The following is a 12,055-nucleotide window of genomic DNA, read 5'->3' on the forward strand; positions in this document are numbered from 1 at the left end:
TAGCTGGCCGACGGTCCGCAGAATATGCGATGCTGCGTTGGACAACGCAGCTCAGATAAGTAATGCGCAGGAGGAGTGATGCCTCCTGCTGCATTACTATATTAGCAAGGATCACAATTGCAAAGCTGCCTCCGTGCACTACACACTACAGTATATGCCTGTGTGCATACATCTTATATCTATAGCCTGCGTGCAGCTTTGCAATTATGATCCTTGCTGAATCAGGCCCTAAACTCCCTAGGAGTCAAGGGGTGTAGACCGTCTAATCCATGGAATTTTCTCTTCGTGATAGCTAAACACATTTGGGTTTGTTCCTGTAACTAGGGATGCGATGGGAAATGTTAATGATGCTCATTTTGCTTTGTAAATTTATAGACACTGAATATTCTGCAGTATGTTGACAACAGATTTGTGTACTGTACATTAAAATACATCTGATCCTTGTCTCATTACACAATTTGCCCAATCTTGTGAATATTGCACTATGGTATATGCAAACAGGGAATAACCACAGACTTGAGTGCAGAACCATCATCATTTACCATGTAACCTTTAAAAACAAATAATGTACAGTTCTAAGGTTTGCACTTTATATAGCATTACTCTCTTCCAGGGTCTGGCACAACACAAGCCCTCTCTCCTCTTCATCACCCATGGAGAATCATCCAGCGGAGTGGTGCAGCCGTTAGATGGTGTAGGAGACCTGTGCCACAGGTAGGTGTAACTACTACTGTAGGAGAGAAAGCACAATTAAGGAGAAAAATACCTCCCAACATTATAGATCCCTGAAGAGGAACAACTTGCAGGACTTTGGAGGGGGCATGTCTTCGCTGCACCTCCCCCCTCCCCGTTCCGTCACTGTGGCGGCTTGCCCAACACTCCTGGAGATGCTGAGCTGCCCCCAGAGATTCTGCAAACACTGTGTATATGCCGTGTGTACTCCCGCCCTCCCACACCGCGGAACACTACAGTCTGCAAGTCGGGTGGCGGGGCGGTCCTAGAAAAATGGGACTGTCCCGCCCAAAGCAGGACAGTTGGGAGGTATGGAGAAACAGTCATGTGCAATATATGTTGGGCCCCATTGAGAACTAATGAATGTGTTAGGATTACTATTGGTTGTTTAGCATTAGTTCCATCTGTGCATCAGTAGATTTACCAATCTGCCAGGTTAATGGACCAGCAGATAATAACCTTCCCCAGTCTCATATCGCCACATTCTTAGGCTTGGCAATTATCCATGATGAGAGATCAGAGAGTCTGAGTAGAATAGATTGTAACCAGGGTCCATTTTCTTGTTAAATTAGGGTTAAATCTGTATTCCCTACTTTAGTCTTGGTGAAGACTTCAATGGGTAGCCAAATGTTCACAGCAATTTCTCTGATCACAGCCTGGTGGCTGCACCTTAAAAAGCATCCATTATAATTGACAGCCTCTGTGCATTATAATGGAATGATTAAAAGCAGCATGTTGTTGTACCATTGTATAAGGCAGGGCTGATAAATCTACACATATCACTCCAAAAAGCATATCCCTTTCAATTAATAATAATAATAATAATAATAATAATTTTATTTATATAGCGCTTTCTCCTAAAGGACTCAAAGCGCTTTACATTTACAGTACAAAATAAGCTTAAATAAGGGACATTAGTGAAATGCTTGGGTGAATAGGTGAGCCTTGAATCTATTGTACTACACCTATCTATACATGTAATAAAACAAAGAATGCCATTATTACTATTCACAAGTCTTACATGTGGCACAGTAAAGATTTGGGTGAACTACCCACTAGAGGTCTGTTTGTGATATCACATCATCTTAGCATGCTTGGAGTTGTAGTTCAAATACAACTGGAGCACAAAAGGTTATCTGCCCCTAAGCTACAAAGAAGTCACAGTTTGCATAGACACACATGTATTTGATTTAGATGTGAATTGATAAACACTCTTCTTGATGAAACTTAGCTTAATATCTGACATTATGTGCTATTTACAGGTATAATTGTCTGCTTCTGGTAGACTCTGTGGCATCCTTAGGAGGTGCACCCATCTACATGGACAAACAGGGTAAGATGCATACTTGCTGTATATATCCGCTTAACAGGTCTCTTTATGTGTATATACTCACAGGTACATGCACCGAAGGCTCAGTTATTAGGGGATTTAATGGCATATGCCCTATTCAGGGTGGTGATTAGCAAATATATTTTTAAATGCCCTTGCTGTGTACAGTAACTACATCCAAAAACACACACTTGAAAAGTTGAGAAATATTTGGTGAGTGTGGCCCAGATAACACCATGTGGCACCATAACTATGAGTAAAATAGATTGGATCATTTTGGGGCATGTTGGGAAATGCAGTCAGAAGGTGACATCTGTTGTTCCAGAGATACCAAAAGCCATCTGGTCACGTTGCCCAATCTCATCCAATTGGACATGGTCCTGCCGTTCACTGCTCGCACCGAGCATCAGGACTGGTTCTTGTGTGGCCAGCTTTAGTCTTGATTGGCAACAATGTAGCATGTAATAGGTTTATCTATGAAATAAAAATGCTCATGGAATGGTGTAAAGCTGGCCACACACTAGACCAGCTTATATCCCACCATCCAACTAGTTGATTGGTTAGAATGAAAATCTGGTAAGGATTGAAAGCAAATTACAATCAGCAATTTGCTCCCAAACACCGGAAAATGGACTAAAAACTGTTTGAACATATTGTTTTGATCAAACATTTAACAAACTTGTGTGACGTCCATTTTCATCTGTTTTCTGGCATTTAGGAGCAAATTGCTGATCATAATTTACTCCTATACGTTACCAGATTTTCATTCCAACCAATCAACTAGTTGGCTGGTTGGATGAAAGTTGGTCTAGTGTGTGGCCAGCTTTAGTCTCATATCATGTAGTAATTTATTACTGGCACTAACAAAGCTGAGTCAGCATTTTGTACTGTACTAATGGTATAATGGGATGTTGATTTACAAGGAGAGCGTCGGCAAGCACAGGTGTAGTTTGAACCAAACAATATAACAAATCTAATGGAAATAATAAATTGTTTTCCCACATACTATATATGCAAATCAGCTAGTGCAATTCATAGCAATTGTTTGATTGTATAATGTGTTATAATAATAAAGCAACAAATCTACAAGTGCCAAGATCGTCATACTTAGATCTACCAGTAGTGCAGGTGTTAGAGGTTAGTTTGCTGATCTTAATATACTGCCTTATGGATATAGGGCCTGATTCAGCAAGGATCGCAACTGCAATTACGCACGCAATTGGCCGATTGTTGCGATCTGCATCGCACTGCGTGAACTAGCCATTGCAATCGGGACAACGCAGGCCCATCGCAGAGTGATGGTGACGGGGTGGTTGGCAAAATGCAGTTGTGCCAGTGCGCTTGAATACTGTTCCATTGGTGTGCATAAATTATCCACTGCGATGCCGCAAGCAGCTTGAGTATTCATAGCGTGCGATGAGGTTAGCAATTCCTGAGTAAGGTCAGAGCTTGTGCAAGTGTCCATGAGGCTCGGATTGTACTCGATGTTACCGATGGTTTTGCAGTCTTGCTAAACATTACGGATGGGGGTTAAGGTGTAGTGATGTGACGGCATAGCGATCGCAATGAATTTGCATACTTTCGCAGTGAGACTGCGTGCGTAATCGCTATTGCATTTGTAGTTGCGATCCTTGCTGAATCAGGCCCATAACTGTTTATATTATGTTAAAGGGGAATATTTTGCAAGAATGGGCTGAAATATATTATTTTGAATCTGGAAACATTGCCAGGTTAGAATATTATAGCATCTTACAGAAATATTGTTACTGTTCAGTGGGCCTGATTCAGAGCCGGACGCTATTTGCGGCCGCTCGTTCAGAAAAAGGGTCTGGTTGTTTAAATTAAGCGCTCGCTCTTTGCGGTCTGTTGACGCCTCTATGTCTGAACGAGCGAACGAAACATGCGCTCACTATTTTGGAAAAAACGCCCCCTGGCCGCTCGCATCATATGTCATCTCCGCTATTTATTTGATTAATCGAGTACATCGAAAGGCGTATAAACTGCTCGCAGTGCTTGTGATAGCATATTCCTACCGCAATCATGCGAGCAGTTCAGGCTAAAAGACAACCAAGTGTCGTGGTCAATGACGCTGCTTTGTTAATTATGCACTCCCTTAAAACGCCCGTTTTGACCGTTTGGCACGCCTGCATTCAGATCTCCACTCCCCGTTTTCAAGCACCTCCCCTGTTACCACCCACAAACGCCTCATTCTGTCACTCAAATTAGCAGGCATTCGCTATTTTGCGAGCACACGATTTTCGACCACAATGACTGGTTCGCGCATGCGTACTAAAACCCATACGCATGCGCAGATGTGCGAACATCGCTCGGAGCGAACGAGCGGCCGCTTACGAGCGGCTCTGAATCAGGCCCTGTGTTCTAGATGCTCCCTAAACGGTTGTTCTCTACTGTATGCAACTACTTAGTGGTAGTGCCCCATCTGCTTCTGTGAATAGAAACCAAATACAGCGAAATACATTTCAGATATGGATTAGGGGAAAACCTGAGTTTGTGCGATTCACTCACTTAAGGTGCGCACACACTAGACGATGTGCTAACGCTGCAATATTGTGAGTGATTTCCCTTGAACTCTCCCTGGCACTCCAGGACACTATATGGTGCTAAAAAGTGTCCAATCTGACCAACGATCTATTGTGCATAATTTTCAATGCGTCGTGTATGTGCTTGGCAGATATGGCCTGCTGTACGCAAGATCTGAAGAAGCGATGTATGCCCCACAGGTACGTTCATCGGCATCGTGATCATGAGTGGACACTCACAATTTGGACATATTTTACACAATTTGTCATTCTGATGCATCGAAATCAGGCAAATCATGCTAAATATTGTCTAGTGTGTACGCACCTTAACACTGGGAACGTATATACGGTGCAATTTTGACTTTGTGCCCAATTATGCATGGAGATATATGCGGGCCTTCACCAAATTACACAGAAACAATGAAAATTTAGAAGAGACACGGAGGAATTAATTATATACCAACAAAAAAAGAATGAAAGGAGAACAAACATTATACATACACAACAAACAGCCCATAAATCTGAACAATATGGACAAAAATCCACTTACAACCAGAAATTACAAAGAGAACATAAATATAGAATCAATAAACCACAAACAAATCCTCAATCTGGTATACAATACCAACAAAAACAAAAAAGAAGCGAACCCCTTATTAAAACAACACCACAACTGAGAAATGGTAGACAAGATTATAAACCATATAATCAAAGGAACTTTTTGTTCAGAGAGAATCCCTACAAAATGATAAAGGATTCATACAGACCTGGAAGAGAAACAGCTCTAAGAGAAGAACAGACAGAATTTAACTCCTTGATACAGAACATATCTGAGAAAAAACAAGAAGCAATAATCTCCTATGAACCTAGAAAAAATTACTATAAAAGGAATCTACACGAAGACTCAGAAGAGGAATTTAATGAGGATGAGGATGATTTTTTAGAGTTGACGCATGGTGTGAAAAAACTTCCGGACCATACAGACTTCACAAAACAAAAAAGTGCGAAAGAACCTCCTTTCAGAAGAAGAGGGACAAGAGGAGGGAAACAGAAAAAGTCTCAAATAAAGAAACCATTAAACTCAAAAACCACCATCTTCAACCTAAGCGAAAAAATTTTAACACGATCAGAAACCACATTATTAGAAAAGGGACTCAAATTCACACCACAGTCCACTAGTAACAAATTTGATCTTTATATTGATGTCCAAAAGTTTGTGAGAAAGCTTTGTATAACGAAGTTTTATTCCAAGTAAATGCCGATAAGAACAAATCAAATATCAGAAGAAAATTACAAACATACGGAATTTAGACCATCATCAACATTCAATCCCACACATTGCAAAGGACCACATATAGAGACCTTCCAGAAATTGATGGAAAAAGATATTTCTACTTTACCAGAAAAACAAAATATAAAGAATAATTTGTCTGCTAAAGAGAAAAGAAGTTTGAGAATTAAAAAAAGACACTTCGATTATAATTAAACCAGCTGACAAAGGAGATGCTGATGGACAAACAAAAATATAAACAAGAAGCCGAAAGATTACTAGGTGATACAGAGACATACGATCTATTACCTATGGATCCAACAACTAAATTTGCAAAAGAATTAGAAGAAATCCTGAACGAAGGTTTAGAGATGGGAATTATCAAGAAAAAAGAATTTGATTATGTTTGGGAAAAAGATCCAAAAATCCCGACATTCTATTTCTTACCGAAAATCCACAAGGATTTAGAAAACCCTCCCAGTCGCCCGATAATATCGGGTCTAAATTCCATCACAAGTAATTTATCTAAGTACATTGATTTCTTTCTCCAAGATTTGGTATCTCAGCAAAGAAGCCATCTTAAAGATACCGTAAAAATACTACAAGTATTAGAAAAGGTGACCTGGAAGGAAAATTACACTTTGGGAACAAGTGATGTGAAATCCTTGTACACATGTATTTCCCGTGATAATGGATGTGAAAGTACTAGATATTTCCTTTCCATGATGACAGAAATTGAAAATGAACGAATCAATTTTATTATGGAAAATATTGAGTTTATCCTAACACACAATTATTTTTGGTATGAAGGTAGATTCTATCTTCAAAAATGGGGAACCACGATGGGAACTTCCTTTGCACCTAGTTATGCAAACTTGTTTGTCTCGAAATGGGAGGATGACCAAATATGGGAAAATAATGAATATAAAAACAATATAATCTGTTGGAAACAATATATTGATGATATTTTCTTCATATGGGATTGACCGATTGAAGAATTACAAAATTTCATCAAGTATATCAATAGGAATGACATCAATCTGGAATTCACAACTACGACGAGCAAGGAAAGTGTTGTATTCCTAGACTTGGAAATTTACATTAGAGAAAATAAAATACAGTGAAGAACATATATCAAAGAAGTAAATGGGAACAATGCCTTACCAGTATCAAGCAATCACCACAGAAATTGGATTCGTAATATACCTGAAGGACAATTCAGACGAATAAAACGTAACTGCACTGAGAATTCAGAATATCACCAACAAAGTGACAAATTAAAGACTGAGTTTATCAAAAAAGGCTATAAATCCAAAGATGTAGAAATCCAACTAACAAAAATTGAACAACTTGAAAGGAAAGATCTAATTACTTATAAAACAAGAATAAGAATGAAGAAAGAAACCTCTCATTTATCTCACAGTTTAATAGCATCACTGAAACTATAGAAGACCTATTAAGAAAACACTGGCATATTTTGAGGCTGGACGTCGATCTGATTCCCCATATCTCAGAGAACCCACGATTATATACCGCAAAGCAAGGAATATGAAACAGGAATGAGTAAAAAGCTTTGTTGCCTTGAATGAGGAATCTTCACTTCTCAATAAAGGACACCATTACTGCCTTAAATGTGCAGCATGCAAGACCCAAAAAATAACAACAACAAAACCAATACGTGAATTCAAATGAAACATAACTGGAAAGAAGAAAAAAATAAAATAATTTATTTCATGCGAAAGTGAAGAACTAATTTACCTACTGGAATGCCCCTGTGGGCTTCAATATGTAGGTCAAACGAAGAGAAAAATGAAGATGAGACTGGCGGAACATATTTATAATAAAAAAAGAGGCTTACAAACCCATAGTGTTTCAAAGCACTTCGCAGAAGTACATAAAAAAATCCAGTAGGTCTGAAATTTACATCAATACAAAAACTTCATAGAAACTGGAGAGGCGGAAATGTTGTAAATAGCCTACAAAGATTAGAAACAAAATGGATCTACGATCTTAAAACTTTGCAACCATCTGGTCTAAATATAGATATTGAATGAAATGCATTTTTATAATCCTGTTATAAACTTCCAAACTTCATATCTTAAACTATATAATTTATTTTATTTCACACTTGTACTTATATATTAATATTTTAACATATCTTATATACAGTGCTCGAAGTGTGGCGGTATGCAACGGTATAGCATACCGCCACTTCAAGCACTAAACTATTTTTTTACAAGTTACAAGCCAGCCGCAGTGAGTGTTTGTGCGGCTGGCTGTGTTAATGCTGCAGAGTCCAGCAGGAAGGGCGGGCTTAGAGCACAGTCTGAACCCTGCAGTAAGTGGACTGCTGCCTTGTCTATCTACTAGGCAGCGGCAGCGACAGCGGCACCGCCGCAACAGCATTGTCCCCTCCCTCCTCCCAGATCAGCTGCAGACCGCGCGCCTCCTGCTCTCTGCCTTCACACACCTGCAGAAGCCAGAGTGACTGGGGAGGCTCCGTGGTTCCTCTATGAGGCAGCCCGACTCCCAAGTGAAAGTACGAAGGATGTTTAGGACATCCTTCTTTTCAGTAGCGCTAGTGGCGGTCACGAGTGAGGGGTCTAATCAGCCGCTGGCTCTAAATTAGCTCACCCTACATCAGGGCTTGAAGAGAGCAGTGTTATGCCATGCCGCAGACGGCGCTGGGAGCAGCAGCAGCATTAAGTGGAGATGTGTCCCACTGGGGACACATCTCTGAGCAGCACTGGGCTGGCTTGAACAAGCACCGGGTGCCCGGAGAGAATTACACTACAAACCCGGCGCTGGTCGTGAACTAATCACAGACCGGCGGCCAGGCTAAAGGAATGCTCATTGGGATGGGGTGGTCTTTAAAATTTGGTGCCGTCCGCTAGCCAATCACGGCTTGCGGATCGGCAGCCAATCAGAAGCAGCTATGTGGCTGTATCTGATTGGTTGCAAGTCCGTGCTGTGATTGGTTCACAGCCAGAACCCCGTGCTGTGATTGGTTCACAGCCGGAACCAAGTTAAAGCGTGGAGGGAGGTTGCCGAGCCGCTCGCGGAGCTGCTGTCCCCCACCCCACTGCCAGGGAGGTGGAGAAGCCGGACTTTGTCAGCAAAGTCCAGTCCGGACATGGAAAAAGAGGTACATGGGGTGAGAGAGGGAAGGAAGTAGTGTGAGGTAGAGGGGTTGGGTTAGGGAAGTAGGTAGTGTGAGTTGGAGAGAAGCAGGTAGGGTTAGGTGCAGGGGGTGGGTGAGAGAAGAGGTAGGGTGAGGTGCAGGGGGTGAGTGAGGTACAGGGGGTGGGTGAGGGAATCAGGTAGTGTGAGGTACAGGGAGTGGGTGAGGGAATCAGGTAGTGTGAGGTGGAGGGAAGCTGGCAGTGTGAGGTACAGGGTGTGTAGTAGAGGGAAGCAGGTAGTGTGAGGTGCAGAGGCTGTATCTCATTGTCAAAATTCCCAAATCTTGGGGGGTGTTTCAACTAAATTTTCCATACCCCCACTTCAGTATTCCCACTTCGATCACTGCTTATATATATTAATAATTTAATATATTTTACAATTATGTGGCACTTTATCAAATTAATTTTAATCTTATCCATAATATGGAGAGCAACACATGGTAACTGCTCTTTTTTATATACTTCCGGTGACAACTTCCAGTTTTTAATGAAAATTAATAAAGTTTTTTTAGGTATTTAAACCATTAGTATTAGACCCAATGCCATCCCTGAAAAAGTGCTTGAGGGCATGAAATGCGTTGGAGGCAGTAGGTGACTCACACCTGGCATCGAGGCATACTGGCTACAAAGCCGTCCGCAATTGTCTGCTGTATCCCGCTGATGTCATCACCCGCAGCTGCACTCGGCCAGACGCCAGCGGCACACGTGGAGCAGGAGTCAAGCCAGACTCAGCTCCACCAACTACCATCACCGCCCGGACTCATACCGCAAGGAGCGCCCACTGGTGGGACAAGGTAGGGATAGTCAGGGCTAACAGCAACACGGCAATAGCGACCCCGGACCGGGTCTCACCTCAAACTACATTATCCACAAAGGAGCTATAAACATAAGTTACTAACCTATGTATATTCTTACAGGTACCACTACTTATTTATATACATAACTTTATTTATTTTATATACGGGCCTTCACCAAACTGGCCACATATACAGTGCAATTCTGACTTTGGGCCTAGTTACTGCATGGAGTGATATGCAGGCCTTCACCAAACCGGCCACATATACAGTGCAATTCTGACTTTGGGCCCAGTTACTGCATGGAAATATATGCAGGCCTTCACCAAACCGGCCACATATACGGTGCAATTCTGAGTTTGGGCCCAGTTACTGCATGGAAATATATGCAGGCCTTCACCAAACTGGCCACATATACGGTGCAATTCTGACTTTAGGCCCAGTTACTGCATGGAGATATATGCAGGCCTTCACCAAACTGGCCACATATATGGTGCAATTCTGACTTTGGGCCCAGTTACTGCATGGAGATATATGCGGGCCTTCACCAAACTGGCCACCACGATTAACCTGTGTTTGGGCAGGGTTATTACAGTATCATTAAAACAGGAAAATCAGTTACTGTAAGAATTTATGGGACCTTTTGTCATCTGGGTTCTTGCTTACGTTCCATACCAGTTAGTTCTTTAAATTGGCACACAGAAGGAGAGATGCCCATGCCATATTGGGTGGCAAGTCACATACGCAATGAGTAATCCTAGCACCTCTAAAAAGTTAGGTAGCTCCCTATGCTCTCCCTCTGCACGCACACACACACACCTCAGCCAACAGGTAACAGACAGGACACATCTCCATACTGTATAACTTGCTTTCTTCTCCCCTAATATCTGCTTTCCTGATGTTAATATTATGTGCTAACCTTTTCCTGTTATTATATTTTAATCACTGCATCCTGTCTCATAGGAATTGATATATTATACTCTGGATCTCAGAAAGTATTAAATGCGCCACCAGGCACAGCACCCATCTCATTCAGTGACACAGCAAGGTACAGTGTGCCTTAGATAGAGTCTAACATCTGTTATTTAAATTCTCCTAAATGAGGAAGAATTCTTGCAACTGATAATGAAGCTGAAACTTGATTTAAAAAAATCCCTTTACTAATAAGCCTTCTGGATCATAATTTGCAGTTAACAATAGAGTTCCAGCTTATTTTGAACATCACCAATTCCTTAAGAAAATTAACAAGTTATGAATTTAGACAGTAGATGGCAGAAGAGCCACATCTAACAATATACAAATAGGTTGGGTATAAAATAACGGCAGTCGGGATGCCAGCTGTCAAAATACCGACCGCAGCATCCTGATCCACAGTATTTCGACAGGGGGTACGTAAGTAAGGGTTACTCCCCCTTTCTGCCTCTAACCATAACCCTCCTTTCTTCTTCTCCCAGTGGAACAGCTCTGGTCGGGAAACGGGGGGTGGTCCTGAAAGTATTTGACCCAGCCCCACTCATTGTCAGGCCCGCCCCCACTACGGGACTGCACAGTACAGCAATGTGCTCTGGCTGGAGGGGCCCCTGAGAGAGGGGGGTCTCGGGCAATTGCCCTTTGTGCCCCCCCTTTTGATCCCTTCCTGTACTAATATATGTGATAAATAAAAGTTATGAGGTCATGGCTCCATATAGTAGTAATTAGCAAGAGGTGCATACTCATGCTCACACGTGCAACTTGTATCAGTCTTGGAGCTAATTATAAATAAATACTTGTACAGCTGACAATGTCTAGAATTATTGTGTGTATGGTTTTCATAAAATATAATAACAATATATTTGAATTTAAATATTCCCAGCTCATCCAGTTAAAGAGTACTTGAATGAAATTAAATATGTCTTAGGGCCTGATTCAGCAAGGATCGCTACTGCGATCGCGGCTGCGATTACGCATTCAGTTCAACTGCGAAGGAATGCTAATCTCTGCAATCGCAATGCAGTCTCAGCAAAACATAAGGATGCCCACTTTACCTTACACACATCTGTAATGTTTAGCAAGACTGCAAAACCATCGGTACAATCGAGTACCATCGCAGCCTCATGCATACTTGTACATGGTCAGACTTTACTCAGAAATTGCTAACCTCATCGCACGCTATGAGTCCTCAGGCTGTGTACAGCATCGCAGTGGTTAATTTATGCATGCCCCTGCAA

General features: G+C 41.6%; 1 protein-coding gene across 2 annotated transcripts in view; it reads left to right on the forward strand.

The window, feature by feature from the left end:
- AGXT (alanine--glyoxylate aminotransferase) overlaps positions 1–12,055 on the forward strand; it is a 70,472-nt gene that overhangs the window by 40,355 nt on the left and 18,062 nt on the right. For both annotated transcript variants that reach the window (XM_088479289.1, XM_088479290.1), the window contains exons 4-6: positions 614–714; positions 1,995–2,065; positions 10,812–10,896. In XM_088479289.1, coding sequence (XP_088335415.1) covers positions 614–714; positions 1,995–2,065; positions 10,812–10,896 — 257 coding nt within the window. The remainder of the gene's footprint in view (positions 1–613; positions 715–1,994; positions 2,066–10,811; positions 10,897–12,055) is intronic.

This window comes from Taudactylus pleione, unplaced genomic scaffold (genome assembly GCF_031769625.1).
Source record: "Taudactylus pleione unplaced genomic scaffold, aTauple2 ptg000229l, whole genome shotgun sequence".
NCBI classification, from domain to species: Eukaryota; Metazoa; Chordata; class Amphibia; order Anura; family Myobatrachidae; genus Taudactylus; species Taudactylus pleione.